The 19,898-nt window shown below is 45.4% G+C and overlaps 1 protein-coding gene across 6 annotated transcripts in view; it reads right to left on the minus strand.

Annotated features, from left to right (window-relative positions):
* Positions 1–19,898, minus strand: part of LOC128346752 (acylamino-acid-releasing enzyme-like) — a 60,131-nt gene that overhangs the window by 17,610 nt on the left and 22,623 nt on the right. For 4 of the 6 annotated variants that reach the window (XM_053300375.1, XM_053300374.1, XM_053300371.1 and 1 more), the window contains 8 exons: positions 18,627–18,715; positions 17,589–17,727; positions 16,632–16,718; positions 16,163–16,243; positions 14,820–14,908; positions 13,472–13,662; positions 13,050–13,152; positions 10,256–10,362 (listed from right to left, as the gene is read on the minus strand). In XM_053300375.1, coding sequence (XP_053156350.1) covers positions 10,256–10,362; positions 13,050–13,152; positions 13,472–13,662; positions 14,820–14,908; positions 16,163–16,243; positions 16,632–16,718; positions 17,589–17,727; positions 18,627–18,715 — 886 coding nt within the window. The remainder of the gene's footprint in view (positions 1–10,255; positions 10,363–13,049; positions 13,153–13,471; positions 13,663–14,819; positions 14,909–16,162; positions 16,244–16,631; positions 16,719–17,588; positions 17,728–18,626; positions 18,716–19,898) is intronic. The other 2 variants (XM_053300373.1, XM_053300376.1) reach the window with 2 other exon arrangements.

The raw sequence follows: 19,898 nt of genomic DNA on the forward strand, positions 1-19,898 counted from the left end.
ACGGTTGACTGGGCGTAGGTTGAGAACTGCCCTGGCCGATCCGTCCTTCTTTGGCACCGTAAAAATCACAGAATAGATGCCCTTGCCTCTCTGAAGAGGTGGGACCTCCTCTATGGCCCCTATAGCCACCAGATACTGAATGGCCATGGACAACCCCTTGTGCTTTTCCGGTTTCCCAGATCTAGGGGTAAGGAGGAATCTGTTTCCTGGGGGGCTGGCCAGCTCCACTTCGTACCCGTGTAGGCTAATGGAAAGAACCCACCTGTCGATGGATTCTTTCCAAACAGGCCAAATGGCAGACCCCCACTTTGCCTGAGTGGGAGTCAGGACTGCTGCTTGGGGGCCCCGCTGCTGGTTTCCGAGAGACTGATGGTTCTGCTGAGTGAACCCTTGCCTGCCTTGGCCTCTGGATCTGTTCCACTGAGATCGAAAAGGCCTAAAAGGCTCCCTCTGACAAACTGAGGTCTAAACGCCCTGAAGGTTTGCATCGGTCTATGATTAAAACTCTTGTCCTTCTTCCTAGGAGCTGATGGCAGAGCCCTGCGGTTATCCTTAGTTTCAATGAGGACCTCTTTCAGGGCCTCATTCCCAATTAGCTTTCCACCCAGCATAGGGAACAGCGGCTAATTTAGCCCTAGACGTATTATCAACTTCCAAAATTTTAGCCCTATGTTGCGTCTTGCCAGGACACCTGCACTGACCGCACGTGCCGAGAACTGAACACTGTCCAGAGTAGCATCCGCTGAAAAGGCAGCCGCCCTCTGCAGACGAAGTAGCTTACGCCACATCTTAGATTGATTAGTGGGAGGGTCATTGGGTAACTCGCCAATACACAAGACCGATGCTCTAGACACCAAGGACACAGTGGTGTCAGCTCTGATGGCCACTGCTCAAGCCTCGTGGGCCCTGCGCAGTGCAGATTCTGCTTTTCTGTTTTCTAGCTCCTTAGAAGAGGAGTCCCCATCCTTGGGTACCACTGTGCTACTAAGTAGGGCCCCGAAGTGAGCAACCGTAAGTGGCACCTTCAGCCAGTCCAGAGTCTCCTCCTCAAAGTTGTACAATTTGCTAGCCAATGTCAACATACGCTTTGGGAGTCGCAATAGCTGCCCATTCCTCCTTGATGGTCTTAGTAAAGCCCTCAGGTATCACTGATTTAATCTGCGGTACCTTAGCCTTAGGCAGCACCAAGGAGCCCTTGGACACAGGAGAGATCTGTTCCTCTGTAACTGGCTACAGATCAAGCGCAGCAATAGCCTGGTTAATTAGTGGCTGAAAATCCACCATAAGAGAGAGCCTCTGACTGTGTAAGTTTGCAGCAGAGTCCTCAATCATCTCCCCCTCTTCCGAGGAGGAGGGCCCCTTGTCTGGGTTGCCCAGCAATGTCTCTGACCCACTGACCCTGGGTCACAATAGATCTGGGGAGTCCTCTCCAGACTCATCTGAAGACCTCCCCCTACACAAGGGCACAGAGTCCTGGCGTATAGCCACCCTGGGCTGCTTAGCGGGCACCGTCTCCTCCTGAGAGTCTGAGGACGACACATGGATCACAGCCTGCCTTGCAATGCCTTGCAGGCTTCCGCGCTTTAAGCGCCGCTGCCAGTGAGACCTGAATGGCCTCCTGAATCCAGCCCTTTGCAGAGCAGCATCAGGGGGAACCCCCACATTCCCTGTAGGAGTAGGCCCTGAGGGAGGGGCCACATAGGGGGCATCTGCACTCACCTCCTCCCCCCCGAGCAAGTCCCGATCTTACCGGGGGGAGCTGTTCATGGCCTTCTGGGTGCTCCGACGCCCCATCCACGGGCTCAGCACCGCCTGCCTCATCATCCTGCACGTCTTCCCCGTCTGATTCCGACAGGCTCTGGGGCGGCCACTCCTGCTGACGTTCCTTTCAGCGTGGCCCCAATACTCGCTGAGGCAGTCCTCCTCCTGCACGCCCAACTGCTAGGGAAAGGAGTTGGGGGGGGGGGGCGAGGCCAAACATCACAGGCTTACCTTGCTCGCGCTGCCAGGCGAAAGCTCTCTCACCAACGGGGCCTCCTTGTCAGGAAGCCTCCGATTCTGGTGCCGCCACTTGTGTCCTGCTACGGTGGATTGCTGGTGGCATGAATTGCGCCCAGTCTCCTCACCGGTATCTGGCCACCAACGGGGCCTCCTTGTCAGGAAGCCTCCGATTCTGGTGCCGCCACCTGCGTCCTGCTTCGGTTGATTGCTGGTGGCATGGATTGCGCCCAGTCTCCTCACCGGTATCTGGCAACAGAGAGGACCGCTGTGGCCTACAGGCGCCAGCAAGGTCATCTGATACATCTGCCATTTTCCTTACAGGATTTGCGCAGTCCCGAGTTTTTGGCGGGAACAGGCGCTGATGGGCGGATCTCTCCCTAATAGCCAGGAGTCCGAAGGTCTTTTTAGCGGACATCGGCCAAAAGGTCGGCAAGAGGTGAGGAGAGGTAACGAATAACAGAAAGGACAGTAGAAGAACAGATATGAATTTTTTTTTTAAATTTTAAAATTATTATTTTTTTCTTTTTTCTTTAGTAACTAGAGAGAACTAATAGTAGTAGAATACCAGGTGAAGAATAGATTGGAAATAGTCAAAAACAATAGGAATATAAGCAGAAGAAAAGAAGAGGCCTAGTTAACTAGGCCAAAGCCAGCGAGCTGTAATGCGAGCCTTCTGGAGCAAAGGCAGGAAGTAGAACTGAGGAGATCCGCCCACATGCACTGAGTTAAGGATCTTCAAGTATGACTACTTCCTGCCTTTTGGAGCATGTGGGGGGGATGTAATCCCAAGCTTGGGTGACCTCCTACACCAGCCGAGAATGATCCCATGGCCTATTAGAGCTATGTGTAGTTTCTTACTACAGGGTGATACAGGCATCATACACCATGGAGACACTTCTTCCCTTGAACAACTGACATGGAAGTCCACGATACATCAGCACCATCTACTGGATAGCACCATCACCAGCTGCTTTCCCAATAAGATGTTTTAAATGATTTTATTGAAATCATTTGTCAGCCATCTTTCCAACACTCAAGATGTACAACAAAAATCAAAACAATTCAATAATAAAGACAATTCAGTATAAAAAAAGAGAGCAAAAAAACCAAAACATCAAACTAGTCAGCTGAACCAAAGGATAAATGAAAAAGATGGTTTTTGCTTGGCATAAGAACACTAACAGACCTCATGAAACCTTCAATGCATGTATACTCAGATCCAACCTAGGGTTTCCAAGATTCTAGGGATTTAGACTGTGAAAAAACTGCTCATTATAATACATTCTTAGAGAATGCTTCAGCCTCTGGGTAGGGATGTGGTGGCTACACAGAGACGGGCCTTCTCGGCTGCTTCCCCGAGATTGTGGAATGCGCTCCCTGCTGAGAGACGATCCTCCCCATCTATGGCATTTTTCAAAAAACACCTGAAAACACATCTCTTTAACCAGGCTTTCTCAGCTTTTTAAAATTTGTTTTTAAATTCTTCTGATTATTTAATTGTTGTTTTACAATGTTTTTAATTGTTAATTATTGTTTTTATGATTTATAATTTTTGTTTTAATTATTAATTGATTTTAATGGTGTTTTAATGTAAACTGCCCTGAGCCTTTTGGAAGGGTGGTATAAAATTTTATTAATAAATAAATAAATAAATAAATGTGCACAAACCACGGGTCAAGCACAGTTCTGCTTCCTGCTGGGGCTTGGGATGTGCACCACCCAGCAGGAAGCTGCATGGGCTGGCAGAGAACAGGTAAGGACCTGCTCTCCACTTTCTTAAAGCTCCTGGGTCCCGCTCCCAAACTGTACTTGAAATGCAGTTCGTGCACATCCCTACCTCTGGGCATTTTTAAAACACAAACTCTAAGAAGATTTCTTCTTAAAACCCTTCTGTCTCCAATATCCACTTAGTACAACTCCTCTGCCACCAATAACTTATCATCTTTGAGTCTCACCCCATCTGTAGTAGGTGGTAATAAGGTGTGGAGGTGATTTTAATCACTGGTGAGATATAGGACTTTAGGCATATATTGAAAAGATAACGTTTATTTAGGTACTCCACAGTTTTTCAAACAGGTGTTAAAGAATAGAGGAGGAAATGGAAAAATAAATAAGATGCTGAAGAGGTTGGTTAAATGGCAGGTTTTGTTTTATTCTCCATTGAACCCACAAACTAGATTATCTTTTCCCAGTCACCATAACTCAAGCCCCAGAATAAAGTGGCTTTGTTCTGCAGTTGCTGGTTAAGCATCAAAGATTCTGTGGCAGATTTTCAGTTGCTGAAGACAAACTGCTTAGGCAAGGGATCTGGGCTTCCACTCAGTTTCCTGAAGGCGTCCTGAATAGAACTACACAACCTGCTCCCCCTCAGTCTTCCCCAAAGATCAGCCCCAATGTCTCTGCCCTTTTACTCTTTGAACACTCCCTGAACTGCCTTCCCCCACCATCAGCTCTTCCCACTTTCACCTCTGAGGCCCCTCAGACCCACTCCTGAGGAAAAGTTCAAAACAACTGTCCCTCCTTGGAATTTGCAGCCAGAGCTAGCCAATCACAGTACAGTTACAACTCTTGAAACTGACTGGACAATATCTTTCCCTGTGGAGCTCTACTGGCCAGATATCACCGCACATTTTAAATAGAACTATCAGGGCTTTCATCAATCGTTTGGTCTTATTTCATCAATCGTTTGGTCTTCTGTCGGCCAGATGGAGGTTGGTATGTGTGCGAGGCTTTGCCCTCCTCCTAGAGGTGGGAGTCTAGGGGGTCTCTAGACCCTAAAAAGTCTGGAAAACCCTGGATGAACATCTGGAGAGACCTTTCCGCAATCATCGGACCGAATGAAGAGAGGCTTTTCATCGCCTAATAACAGACGACCTGCTCTATTCCTCTTATCTTATCCTTCCTAATAAATCTCGGAGATGTCCATGGCCATGAGTTTGGCAGATCTACGTTTTTCTTCTTCTTCTTCTTCGAGAGCTCTTGCTTTTTTCTTTTCTTTTCTTTTTCTTTTTGCTATCTTTACTCTGCTGGAGATCTCAGCATTCCAATGCTAACAGCTTTCAGTTTTGCCCCAAAGAGTTTTTTAAAAAAATGTCTGATATCCCAGCGATTACTTATTTCTTATTTTAATCTTAAACTTTAAACTACTCACAGCATTTGTTGGAGATTAGTATGGGTTTTTTCCCTCCTTTCCCTCTCTCTTCGTGAACCTCCTCCACCTCACCTTGAACTTCCCGGTAGGAATGTGCCCGAACCGGTTCGGAGGCCATGCTGGAGGCCTCTGAACCGGTTCGAATCCGAGCCAGTCCGGCGGCTCGGCACGGAGGGGGGTTGTAGCTTTAAGGGCGGGGGGGTAATACTTCCCCCCCGCCGCTCTTCCACCTCCGGCGCTGTGGTTTTTAGTAACGTTTCTGGGGCGGCAGCGTTCCTCCCTGCCACCCCTGCCCCCGTCGTTAGCCTGCCAGAGCCTAAGTAAGTAACACGCATGCACCCGTTCTGGCGCGCGTGCGCACCCGCCGCTGCACGCGAGCTCCACATACGTCACGCACTGGAGGGGGAAGAGCGGCGGGGGGGATAAGTACTACCCCCCTGCCCTTAAAGCTACACCCCCCCCCGTGCCAAACTGGACCGGTTTGGAGCCATGCACATCTCTACTTCCCGGCACGGCTGTGAGTTTGTCCGATTTACGGTTTTCTTTTACTGTCAACTTTTGCTTATTTTCTGCTATTTTCTATTTTTGAATCTTTCTATAGACTTGACCAGAGAGCTCAGCATTCAAATGCTATCAGCTTTTAGTTTTGCTTTAAAGAATCCTTTTAAAATGTTGGAGGCTACAGCAATTACTTATTTTATTTTGATCTTTAACCTACATGTAAACTGTCGGAGATGACTGTGAATTTTGTTACGACATCTGCAATGGTGAAGAGGAATGGTGAAGAAGATTGGCTTGGAGAGAAAAGCAGCTTTTTTATGGGTCTTTTAAAAATTGCTTTGCAATGCCACATATTTACACATTTAACCAACTTAAGTTTTACTTACAAAGTCCCAACTGGAAAGACTCAGTTTATCTGCATTAGGGAGGATTTGCCTGCCAGGATCTCAAAAGATCTTCTCCGGATTTATAGTTCCTTCTGTTTGCACAGCTGACAAAGTGTTTTATGGCTGGACAATTATCTTCCTATTACTAACCATTTGAAACTCTGACTGGGGAAATGAAATGAAAATGACTGGTGAGAACTGGCTGTTTGGCACAAGAAGAGGAGGACTGTTTTCCTATGTTCTATCTTTCTTAATGGAATCAGGACTTCTTGGTCTTTTGTAGTTCAGTACCATTGATGGAACTGCCATTCAATCACAGTCATGTCAATTAGCATTTTGTATCGGGATCTTGACTTTACTTTGAAGAATTTCTGAACTTGTTACTCAGCTGAGATGGAATGATGATGATTTTTTATTCTGGTGTTGCAATCGTGGTACTTTTTGCCAAATACGGGGAGGGAAAATTGGCATGAGGGGAGACTGTTAAGTGGTGTTTCACTTTAAGATAATTTAAGAAGATTTTACAAAAAGGGATCTTTTAAGTATTTAAATCTTATTTAAAAGTTTATTTGCTTTAGCTATATGTCTTTTGGGTGTGTTTTATTAGAATTACCTAGTCCTTGGATAAGTAGCTACGGCGAGATTTGCACGGAAGGATTCTAACTGAAGGAATTTTACTGTATAGAAACTTGATAACCCTTTCTTCCCAGGCATGTAAAAGTTCTGGCACTGTTCAGTCTCCCTCTTAATGAGAGAGTGTCCTTGGACACTGGTTTTAAGATTTGATATTAACCCTATGTTATGTGAGTCAGCTGAGATGTTTAACAATTTTTCTTTCTTTCTGTCTTTGTGCTGGGATAAATGAAAAGCACGATATTTTTAGTGGTGTATCTATCAGTATTTTATTTCTCTTTGCAGATATATTTTTAATATAATGGAATTTTCTTTCCTCCTGAGCTTGTTTCCCCACCCCCTCTCCTTTCCTTTTCTTTTGAGGTCTCCTCCCCCTCCCCCTTGTGGCTCTTTCTTGAGACATTTGATTTATTTAGGGTTTCACATACAGGTTTTAACAGAATATAATTAAATAATATACCTTATTATTGTATTTTAATGTATCCCCTGTGTTAATTGTTCCTTTTTTTCTTTTAACCATTAAGATTTAGGGAACTCTATATAGGGGTTTAGCATTGAAATAACCTACTCAGGAACTGAGATTTTTAAAGATATACCCGAATGGTCCAATGACTTAAGGAACTGCTATATACCTTTCTGGAAGAAACGATAATTAATGTAACTAATTTAGGGTTTAATATATAGGTTTTAACTTTGAGTATAATTAAATATTATACCTCATTAATCGGCCTTTTAATTAGGGGACTCTATATAACGGTTTAAAACTGATAACAACCTAATTAGGAATTGGGATGTTGTATGATAAACCTGATAGTTTTAATGACTTAAAGAATTGCCACAGATTTTTGTCCTTTATTTATGTTTCTCTTTTCCTTTTCATAGAGGAGATGAGATATATTAAGAGTGAGGGAATTTTAAATTTAAGGCATAAGATTATTGGCACTATTTTATTATATGATAATAATAGCTTTAAAAAGACTACATACCAAGATATTTTATCTGGAATGCTCAGTGTCTGACTTTTTGGTACTCTTCTCTTGGTTTGAACAATTAACTAGATCACCTTAGCTTCTAACTGAAATCAAATTTTAACTTTTAAAAATATATATACCTTTATCATTCCTATTTTTTTCCCTCCTCAGCATCTTTTTTTATTTTCATTTCCTCCTATGGGCTTCCACCAGTTGTTATGGAAACTGTATAATGGTAATTGTTGAATGAACTGCTTGTTGTGATGCAAACAATCAGAAGGAAATTGAGAAGGATTACATATATGTATGGGGAGAGATCTGGGTGACACAGCTTGACAGCCTATTCTCCCTGTGGGGGGTTATAGAGACCAGTTTTGGCTGAAGTTAGTCTATCTCTTCATGAAAGAATATCTCTCCATTTATCTCTCCGGTTTTTTGTTTGTTAAATGAAGAGGAGGACTGCTGAAGGTTTAACTGATTTCTGTCACTTACTTTACTGTGACAATTTGCATACCTGTATGGGACGAGATGGGAATTTTGATTACAAAATATTGGTGGATACGTGGCTTCGTATATACAATATGTATACCTTTTTCTTTTGGTAGAACCTGTGTTTTAAAGCTTACATTTTCTTCTCCACTGAATTTTTATGTTTTAAATCATTCTACTGAGGCCAAGGTGAGAGTTCTGAGGCTTAAGATTCATTTTTTCTCTGACAATTGGATTTAGTTTTTAGACGTACCCTCTATTTTTTATTTTTTTTTAACAGATTATCGTAATTCATTCAAGTATACTTACAAGTCTTTTTTCCTTTTCCCTGCTTTCTTTGCTGTGGATGAGTAATTGCTCTTATTCATGTATGATTATGTCAGTCTCAGAGAAGTAACCGGTTCTATTTCTATTACTAATAAAAGCAAAAATTCTTGGGGGGGCGGTATTAAATAGAACTGTCGGTATATAGTTAGCATTAGAAACAGCCAACCAAGTAAACAAACCCTTCACTAATTAACAGTGCATTCCGTGTATGGCAGCTCTCGCGAGAGTTCACAAGCAGAAGCACCAGATTGGGAAGTGGGGATTCCTTATGCAGATAGGGAGGAGGAGCCTGTGAGAGCAGAAGCACCATGGTGACTGGGCAGTGGGGATTCTATATGCAGATAGGGGGAGGAGCCTGTGATGGTTAAGGTCAGTTGGAATGCAACTGTTACTGGTCGAAAGATGTTCTTGATTGTAGAGGAGAGGAATCTATCTATCTATATAAAAGGATAGTGGGCAGGGGTCTGCGAAGAGAGGGGTCATGAGGGAGGAAAGAGCCCCTTCAGGAGAATGAGGCTGCGATTGTGTGAATTAGATGAGGAAACAAGATGAACAAGATCTGTTAACTCAGGAAGGTGGGGGGAGAAAGATGGAGGGGAAGAATGAGTGGAGGAGAGAGAAAAAGAAAAAAGAAGGGAGAAGAGAGAAAGAAGGGCGAGGGACAGGCCCGAGCCTGTCAGCGGCCTGAGGGGAACGAGCGACCATTGCGGCATCTACTGGCAGCAAGGAAGGGCCCAATCAACCACTGCTGCTGTTTGGGGCTAATGAGGCCATTGGCAGAGGGAGGCAGGCAGGCAGGCAGGCAAGGGATGGGCCCAGGCCTTTCAGCAGAGCGGCCATGGAGGTGGTGGCAGCGAGGAAGGGCCCGGTCAACCGCTGCTGCTCCTGTGGGGAGGAGCAGGAGGCGGCTCGGGTGAGAGTGGGGAGGTCTCTGGGGATAGGAGGTTGCAGCTTGGCCAATAGGTGCCAGCCGTGACCAAGAGGGGTGAGGGGGATGGAAGCAACCAGATGGAGGAGTAGCAGGAGTGCAGCTCAGGTGAAAGTGGAGAGATCTCTGAGGTGAGCGGGGCTGTGGCAGGGGGTTAGGGGAGCAATCAAGTACTAGCATGCAGCTGCTCTGTGCGGGTTAAGCTAGGATGAAATAAACAGCCACAAAACAATTCACCACATCATGTCTGTGACCAAAATGCAGACCTGAGTATCAACAAGGATAACTCTGCAAGGGAGGACACAAACAGTGCAGCCAAACTAGTGGTTCAGTTCAGGGAGATCTAGAGGGGAGGGATTCCTTGAATCTTAGAGTTAGCAGGTCTCCCACCCAAAGCTAACCAGAGTCCCTTGAAAGTCTGCCCTGGAAACCACAGTGAAGCAGCCCCATTCTCTAGAGGTGCCAGAGGACTCACCAAGAGGTCTCTAAGCATCACAGGAATACAAGGTTCGGAGCACAGGTGTGGGCCCTTTAAAGAGAAACTCCTTATTCTGGAGAGGTGGAGTCTGGCTGGGTCTACAGGACCTGCTCCAGTATTTAAGCACTCAGTCTGGTTCTGACATTTGTTGCAGCAAGCTGCAAGTCTGAGCTGAGAGTTATTTGAGGTCCTATAGCTTATATCCACCCAAAGTGGCCACATGGTTCTTGATGCACTGATCAACCACTACTGTCTCTGGCATCTCAAATAACCAGGCTGTTTCTGCAAGAACTTTGTCTAGGGCAGGTCAGCATGGAGCTCACTGTTCAAACAAAATGGTCAAGATTGCCTTTTGTGTGCTTGGCCTCTCAGTCAAGGCTGAGAACTCACCGGACAGGAATACCTCTGGCTTTTAACACACGATAATACTCCAAAGCTTGGTATGGAGACACTCGTCGGTCCTTGGCACCTACGCACAGCAGCAATGGTGTTTGCACCTATAGAGAGGGAGTGGTCAGTGAATGTGTGTGGAGAGGTGCTGCTTCTCACTTGGAGCCAAGTAGCCACATTTGTGGATATTCTCCACTAACCAAAAAGTGCTCTGCCAAGAAAAGTGGAATCCTGCCCTCTACACAAACGACACATATTAAGAGACGTAAGTTTTGGGTGGTATAAAAATATATAAAATAAAATATGTAAATAAAAAAGTGAAATTAAAAACTACAGCCATGTTAGCAGTGCCAGCTAAAGTGCTGGCATGGCCTGAGATGTTGCCATGCTGCTGTTGGCCATGTCCCTTATGCAGGCGCCAGTGTCAAGGGGCTGGGCCAGCCAGGCCCACTCTGCCCCAGCTCTCCCATCTCCCACTGCTCACAGGCTTCTGAACATGCAAGGATGGGATTTTAAAATGGTTGAAGCTAGGACCCTGGCAGCATCAGCAGAACTGCAATGTCTCATAATGACCACTGGGGGTGGGTAGGGTCATGGATAACGGTGCTGGACTCCTCCTCTTTTTGTTCTTCCAGTATTAGTCTCCATTTTATCTCTCCAGAAATGGCTATTTGTCTAGTCTCTCTCCCCTTCAGCCTTTAGCTCAGCTTTCCTATCCTTTTGTAACTTCTAAATCCTTGTTGTTCTTCAAACTTAAAGAACTGTCTCCAGACATCTTGCTTGGCTGAATTCTCCCCAAACTGGCTTTGCTCTGCTAATGGGAGTTGAACTGCCATTCTTCTCCTACAAAGGGTTATGGAGCCCAGAAGCCAGTAAACAAAAGAGAAAAGCCTAGAGAATTAAATAGAAAGCAAAGCAAAGAGAAAAGCTTTGAAACTGGAGACAACACAAGGATTCCAGATGACTGAAAAGTTGGAAGGTCCCGAGTACGAGCTCTGGTCTTTCAAGATGGAGATGCTCCTCAAGTGTCATGGACTTGGCAGTGTTCTGCAAACCCAGCGTCCTGCAGATGCAGGAAAGGAGCAGAAAGAATGGGACAAAGCAGATGAAAAGGCATCAGGAATGATTTGCTTGGCAGTGAGTGACCCAATCTTAGTGGATCTAAGAAACAAAGAAAATGCAAATAATATGTGGGAAATTCTGAAGGGATTATATAAAAAGAAGTCTGTGGTTTCCAAAGTGCATCTAGTCAGAAAACTGAGCAATAACAGACTTAGAGAAGGAGAAAGTCCATCCAAGCACATAAATGAAATGTTAGAAAGATCTAGGCAACTGCAAGCTCAAGAAGTATTCATGCCAGATGCAGTTTTGATAGGATTGCTGTTAAATAATTTGCCACATTACTTTGATAGTGTGACTAGTGCCTTGGAAGTCAAGGAGAATGCAGACTTACCATTTGTAATTAACTATCTAGAGGACTTTGATTTGCGCAGAAGGGATGATAGGCAACCAAAGGAAAGTGAAGAAAATACATTTAGAACCTTGCAAAGAAATAAGAAATGGTTTATTTGTGAAAGCCCAACACTTGCAGAATAAGTGTCCCAAGAATAAAGAGTTTGCAGACAAAAGGCAAGCAAGACAAAGTTGCAAAGAGAGTGAATCATCTGGGAACACAGAGTACAGAACTTACAAGCAATCAGGGACTAAGGCTAATAAGCAAAGTATATACCTTGCAAGAACAGATAAATTTTTGGAAGCTAAGTCTGAGAAATGCAGCAGTGGCATTTGCATTGACTCAGGTGCTACAAACAACCTGATTAGAGAAAGGGAGAGATTTATAAACCTAGATATATGTTGTAAAATCCCTATATATTTGGCAGATGGAAAACTGATGTATGCACACATGTATGCATGTGTGACTGAAAAGGCCAAAACTGTGAAGGGATGCACACACAAAGGATGTCTGAATTTGTGGTACAGAAGGTTAGGCCATAGAGATGCCAAAATTATATGTCAGGCTAAAAAGCTGGATTTGGTAAAGAGTCTAAAAATAGCCCCCTGCAGCACTGAATCAAAGTGTGCATGCTGTATAAGAGCAAAGGCAACACGACTTGCTTTACTTCCATGCAAAGAAAGAGAAACACACGATTCTTTGGATCTGATTCCTAGTGATGTTTGTTGGCCTATGGAAGTTAACACATCAGGAGGGAATAAATATGTTCTTATTTTCATAGATGACTATTCTATATATACATATACATACCTGTTAAGTGAAAAGGGACAAGTACTAGAAAGACTATATGATGCAAAAGTGAGCAACAAGTTTGGGAGAAAGCCACAGATCCTCCACACTGACAATGGAATGATGTCACAAGATTTCTAAAGGAGGAGGGCAATGAACACCAAAAGACTGTTCCTTATACTCTGGAGTGAAATGGAGTGGCAGAAAGAAAGAACTATTCTCCTATGGAAATGACGAGATGCATGCTTGTAGATGCTAGTTTGGCTACTAAATTTAGGGGAGAGGCGATGATTGCTACTTATCTGCAAAACAGATTGCCAACAAAGGCCACAGGAACAACGCCACATGAGTTATGCCATGGCAACAAACCCACTTTGAGTTATATAAGAGTGTTTGGATCCAAAGCATACACCTAGATACCAAAAGCCAAATAGGACCAAACTCAACTGTAGATCTGAGGAAGGAATACTTGTTGGCTATTCCATAGGATGTAAAGGATATAGGATTTTAGATCCTGCCACAGAAACAATTAAAACATGAAATGTAGCATACCTTAGCAGCATGAATGACAGGAGAGCGGAGCAGCATGGCAGTCAGATCTTCTTCAGTGGGCGTTCGCTCATAGCAGTATGGCAGACCTAGAACTGCATAACGCCTGTGGGAATAGTACAGTTGATTAGTGCCATACCCTAATACCTGAGTTCTGCCAAGGAGCAAAATGTAATAGGTCAGCCACCGAGAGAATGACCTTTGGTAGAGGGAAGCAGCGAGAAGGAAGAATGGATGCAACCTGAAAGGCGAGGGCTGGGGAGACCAACTCATGAATAGAGACAGGATGATGACAGGTAACATGGTGGAGAAAAGGCCGAGTGAAAATGGCTAAAAAAGAAACAGGGACAGGCTTGTGATGGATAAGAGGACTTGGGGGTAGATAAGCCAGGACCATGGGATAGGTGAAGCACAACAGTTCTCACCAGTCAGGGATATCAGAGGTCCCCAGCAGAGTGGCCATGTTGATGACAGGGCTTCTGACTGCACAGGCTTTGTACATCTCTGGGTATTGGCCAATCAGATGACAACAGATGAAGCCGCCATGGGAACCGCCCAGCAAAGCAATTCTATTTGGGTCCAGGATCTCCATCTGCAGTGCCAGTTCCACTGCCAACTGGAGGGCAGAACAGAGCAAAAGCCAGGATTTTCTTTTTCTGCATAAACCGCTTTGTGAACTTATGTTGAAAAGTAGTATATAAATAAGAGAAGCAGTAGCAGTAGTGACTGCTGCCAACCCAGATACAGCGCAGTAGAGGGTGCTCTGGCTAGAAAGCTCCAGCCAGCAACACAAGGTGTTCTGAAGATTCCTATCATGAGCCCAGTAGCAAACACGACTTGTCCCCCTAGCTAAGCAGGGTCTGCCCTGGTTGCATATGAATGGGAGACTTGATGTGTGAACATTGCAAGATAATCCCCTCAGGGGATGGAGCCGCTCTGGGAATAGCAGAAGGTTTCAAGTTCCCTCTCTGGCTTCTCCAAGATAGGGCTGAGAAAGATTCCTGCCTGCAACCTTGGAGAAGCTGCTGCCAGTCTGTGTAGACAATACTGTGTTAGATAGACCAATGGTCTGACTCAGTATATGGCAGCTTCCTATGTTCCACATCACATTCATCTAGATTTTGCTTTCTACAAACAGGTCCTACTCCTGGCCTAGGGCATCTATCCAGTCAGGAAGGAGGTTCTACGATGATGGTGATTGTGGGGAATGCAAGACAGGGCACGGTCTGTGACATCAGTCATACACCAATTATTTACTTGCATACACAATCCCCCAATATCTCCTCCTACAAAGTCCAGAAAACTCCATTAGCTCAGCAAACACAGAGCACACATCTCTGAGTGGTGATGGCAAAGATGCTGATAGACTGTGGGTGCCCTCTGCATGGGGATATTCCTGTAGAGGGCTAGATCCAAGGAGGTACAGTAGTCATGTACAACATCAGCTGTTCAAAAACTAAACATGGCTCAAAGGCAGCCAAAGAGAGATGAGCAGTCTAACAAGCTGGCAGGGATGATATTGCCAAGGCCTAACACATGCAGCTGTGATGAGAGGCAAAAAGGGATGCAGGGAAAGGGATGCCTCCGTGGCTCCAGTTTTGCCAGATGTGTGACAATGGTCTCTCCATTTCCATCTCAAGGGGAGATGGGTTGCCTACTGTTAAAAATAGGACAAACAGATATTTAAAACCTGGTCCTACCTCAAGTTCTATGCAGAGACTGGGGAACAAAAGACAGACAGACAGACAGACAGACAGACAGAAGAAAGCTGACCTGAGTGTCCTCCACATCTTGCTGCCCCACATGGGAGATCAGTGAGTCAATGCTGGCCTGACCGAAGCCCAAGGAGCCCCTGTAATTCACTGCTCAGATAAAGGCAAAGCAAAAGGGAGGGTGTGACTGGGGTGTGGCCTCCAGAGCATTTGCCACCTCCCTAAGGTTGCTCAGCAGCAAGTGGTTCCCCTGGAACTTCCCCACCCGCTGCTCCATTAGCAAGTCAAATGGCATCCTAAGCCTGCAGTGCAAGGAACATCCATGTCCACATACGAACATATTCCAAGCTGAGTACAAGACGGTGCGTTGCCATTTTTTTCCTACGACAGGATATTTTTGTTCTACTGCTACACTGTCAATTCTGCAAGATTTTATGCTTGCATCATTAAATATCTTTAAATTTTTTTAGCCACCATGACCTTAGACTTCAGTGCTGAATAAATCTATTTATTATCCTTTCAATTCGAAGCTAATCCGCTGAAAGAAAACTATTTACAGAAGGAACAGAGGAAGATCTGGCCTTGTGTGCCAAGGGATTGGGAGAGCAAACTGTGCTACCCATTTAAAAAGTAGGCATCAAAGCAGGAAAGGAATGGAGGATAAGGGAAAACTGATGTAATTTCTTGGCAGGGTAGTGTTTTCACAGTGGGTGGCAGGGTGTGGAATACTATGTCAATGTCTGTAGTTTTAGATCCACTTAGGATCCATGGTCTGCTCTTCCCTGGTAATTACCCTATAACCACAGGGTGTATCTGCTCAAGGTATTTGATCAGTTTCTCCTTTCTGCTATGACAAAGGCAATCTCACCCTTCTTTAGTCATACTGCATGCCCAGTTGGCAGAGCTATTTTTCAGGCAGAAGAATCAACCAGATAAGGAGAAAGGCCCCCTTAAACAAGCTCTGCAGAGTTAGGGGTAACTTCTGACCCAATGTTTGAGTGGGGGTGAGAGTGCCCCAGGGACCCACTTCAGGGAGTCACATTGTAAGGCGGTTCCCACAATCAGTGGGAGCCGCCTGGAGAGGGTTAGCGGGAAGAGCGGGCTTAGCTTAAGGGCAGGGGTAGTTTAGTGGGTTACCTGCTTAAGAACCAACAGGCTCACAGCCGAGCCCGGTGGTTCTCACGATGGAAGAAAATCGGGCTAGCCTGAATTTCTCCCATCGTGTGAATAGCCTCGATGACTATACTTCTGCAACAAGGCTCCCCTCTGCCACCTGCTACACTATTATTTTTGAATGCAGACTTGCGACTTACATATAGAATGAAATGCATGTGTTGGCAATCTGGATCAGCCCCCTTAGAGAATGGTGGGAGAAAGGAAACACAGTGTTCCTGTGCTACTCACCCATGAGCACAGCAAAGCCCAACTGGCAGAGACATGCCATGGTTGGACGCCAACAGGCATCAAAAACTGCATTTGGGCCACCTAGAAACAGAAAGGAAGCTGTATAGAAAAGGGCCAGAGACCTCTCCAGATTCTGGAAAGAGCTCCAAGAAGCCAGACTGCCACTGTTCTATCAGTTATATCCCCCGGCCCATCCAAAGCTTTAGGGGTTTAGAGATTTGGGATTAGGAGAGAAGGGGAGGCCAGGTCATGGGCTGAACATACTACTGGAGTGGTCCTGCCCACTAAAGGGGGGCGGGGAACCCTTCAGATTCCTGAAGCCTCCCCACTAAAGAAAGATAGAAAATTAAATCATGGTCATCTTTGTGGTGTAACAAAGATAGAAAAGAAGCTAGGAAGGACAAGGGTAGCTGTCAGTCTAGAGAAAAAAGGTTGTTTAGGCAACAGAGAAGAGCTGGGTGTGACTCACCATGTGGAGAAACAATGAGAGGAAAAGCTTTCTCTCCTTGCTTATTTCCTTGGGGTCTCAGCAACAGGGCTTCAAATGCCTGGCCAGCTGCAAGAGAAGCCACAGATGAGCTACAGAGCACTGACATCCAACCTCCACAGCCCTGGGAATGTCCAGCTGCACTAGCATCCCTCCTCCCCAAGCACAGCCTGCTCACTTCTCCTCAAGGCGCCTGCCACCACAGAAAGCCTCAAGATTGTGTTTGATGTTATGCAGGGCCAGCCCAAGAGATGGACTGAGGTGAAAAATTCAAACCCTAATCCCTCCCCCACTTGCAAAAGAATGTAACAATACAGTAAATCATGGAATATATGCTTTAATGATTCTCAAATCTCTGCCTGAAGTGGCTGACCCACGTACCTGATGGTAAGCCCAGCCCAAACTTTATGTTTGAGAAAACGGGGGCTGTTATGCATCAGCCATCAGTGGCCTTAGAGTCTCTCCATATCCTAACAGCCAACAGTGCACCAGCAGGGCTATCTAGTCTCCCAACCTACCACTAAACTAGGATAGGAGAAGGCACACACCCCATCAGCCTCTCTCCTCTCAGTGCAATGCCAGGTCCTTCCTGTTTGTCCTCTGCAGCCTAAGTGCAATAATCTTGGCCCACTGACTTCTTCCCATTACATCCCACTAAAACCTCTTCATGTCACTCCTACGGATCCAGTACTCGGAACAATGCAATGTCTCTATTCTCTGCTTCCATGTTGGGATCAAACTTCTCTTTAGCCAGATGCTCAGAATGCAGCTTTCCTAGGCTGTAGCCATCCCCATCCAGTGCTCCAATCTGTACCACATCAGCTGTACCTTGACAGTCAAGGCCTCTATGAAGCCAACCAACCACAAAACAGTCTATTCCAGCCAATGAGCAAGTGTGCCATGGGCCTGGATGGAATCTTTGTGTTCCTGCCTCCTTACTGTATGGGATGCCCTCCTCAGGCACAGGCGGATGCACTGTGAGTATTAGCCATTCCACATCTGGCAGTACAGAGGTCTCCTCCACACTTATCCATTGCAGTTCCAGCTTACTCCCTGCAGGAGGAAGTACACCCACCTTCTACAAAGCAGATATAAGATTTTATTACAGGAAGCACCAGGCAGTGATGTGGCACTTTACAAGTCCTGGGATTTGCTACATGCTTTAGCATGTTTGGTAGGGTCTGTATCTGCTGCAGACCACAAGGGAATTTGCTAACTGAATTGTTTCTTGGTGTCTTGAACCAGCCTGAGTTCTGAGAACAAGGGTATTTCCATGGGCTCTGGATTAAGATTTCTTTCCAAAGGCATTGCCTTGGTTACACTTCTGCACGCCAATGCAGAGGCAGTAATAAACAAAGCACATTATTTTATTTTATAATGTTATTTTTACATGTATATCCCACTTTTCCTCCAAAGAGGCCAGAACAGTGTACATAGTTATTTTTATCCTTACAACAACCCTTTGAGGTAGATTAGGCTGAGAGTTAAGTTATGGTAAGGGAATAACATACTCTACATTTAGGCATTTTATCATAGCAAGAGGAGGTTTAAAAATGGGAAATGTGGACATGAAGCACACATGTGTACACGCACACACACAAGCGAAGAGCTGGTCTTGTGGTAGCAAGCATGACTTGTTCCCTTAGCTAAGCAGGGTCCACCCTGGCTGCATATGAATGGGAGACTTGATGTGCAAGCACTGCAAGATATTCCCCTCAGGGGATGGAACCGCTCTTGGAAGAGCAGAAGGTTCCAAGTTCCTTCCCTGGCATTTCCAAGACAGGGCTGGGAGAGATTCCTGCCTGCAACCTTGGAGAAGTCATTGCTAGTCTGTGAAGATAATACTGAGCTAGATAGACCAATGGTCTGACTCAGTATATGGCAGCTTCCTATGTTACACACACACACACTCACACACACACCACCACCACCACCATGACCACCACCACCACCACGAACTGCAGGGAAGCTTCTTACCAGGGCTGGAGGGCAATTGGGAGATGAGCAGCTCACCACCAGGAGATCCTGCTGAATTCCCAGGAGAGTCCAGCTACCTTCTGGTGTGCCTGGGGTGGAATGCAGAGAATACTACTTAGGATTTATCTGGGCTGTCAGTGAATGTGTGACCCAACAAATGGAAGACCCCATTCCAGGACAACCACACAACATCCAGTCTGCATGTTTTGGTTTAGGGAGAGAGAGCTTAGCTGCAGTGGAAGATAATGGTGATGCTTGTTTCTTTGGAGGGTAGGGGTGGATGTGTGCTCTAGTCCTGGAGAGGGAGAGTGAATGGTCTTCAGAAAATGAGATGAAACACAGACTTTAAAAAGCAAAGGTTCATTCAAAAAGCAGGGGTGTGAGGGGAGCTGCAGGAGGAGCTTGTAACTGGTGTTTGGCACTATTTTGTGTGAACACATAAGCAGCAGTCCCATGCTGGAGCAATACAGTGGAGCAGGGCTCAGCTCTAAAGCCCCAATCAGTGACTAATATGGAACAGGATCCAACTCATCATACAGGAGGGCCGGCAGGGTCTGACTGCCCGAGCTCCTTGGGAGCAGAGGCAAAGGCCCCTTTCTTTTTAATTGCAACAACAAAAATGGCTTTGTCAGATCTTGCCCCTTTTGCACCTCACTACCATTTCTTGTCTTGGCTTCTACAGGGGAGTGAATTGCAGAGATGTGAAATACTGAGAAGTGTGGAGGGCTATCAGATCATACCCTTCCCCTGATGTTGCAGCTCACACTGCCGAGGAGAGGGCTAAAGATCCATTTGCCTGGGTCTTCCACTTGTCCCAGTTTACACCGAAAAAGGTGGCTGAAATAAACGGGACTTACTAAGGATATTCGCTTATATGGTAGTGGTTCTAGTTGTAGGTGGTCTTGACTTGCTAAGACTATTAGTGGAAAAAGTCAGGAACCATATTTTGAATGGGGAAGTCCCTAGGCTACTAGTTACTTATTCCTAGCTATCCAGGTGGTGGTTGTTTTTCTTGTTTGGGGGGGTTTGTGTGTCACAAAATAGAAAGGTGAATTGTTTTCCATGCTTATACTAAGAAATATCACCAATATTCCCTGTGTTGCTTGCACGACCATATACCACACTAGCAATAGATGTTCTGAGGGAAGAATTACATTTCCCCCAGATACAAATTATGGCACATCCAGTGCTTGGAAAATGCAATATCCATACAACAGAAGAACAATCTCAACTGGATTGACCATGATAAATGGGCAATGACTAAACTTATAT

The sequence above is a fragment of the Hemicordylus capensis genome, chromosome 2 (genome assembly GCF_027244095.1).
Source record: "Hemicordylus capensis ecotype Gifberg chromosome 2, rHemCap1.1.pri, whole genome shotgun sequence".
Classification (NCBI taxonomy): Eukaryota; Metazoa; Chordata; class Lepidosauria; order Squamata; family Cordylidae; genus Hemicordylus; species Hemicordylus capensis.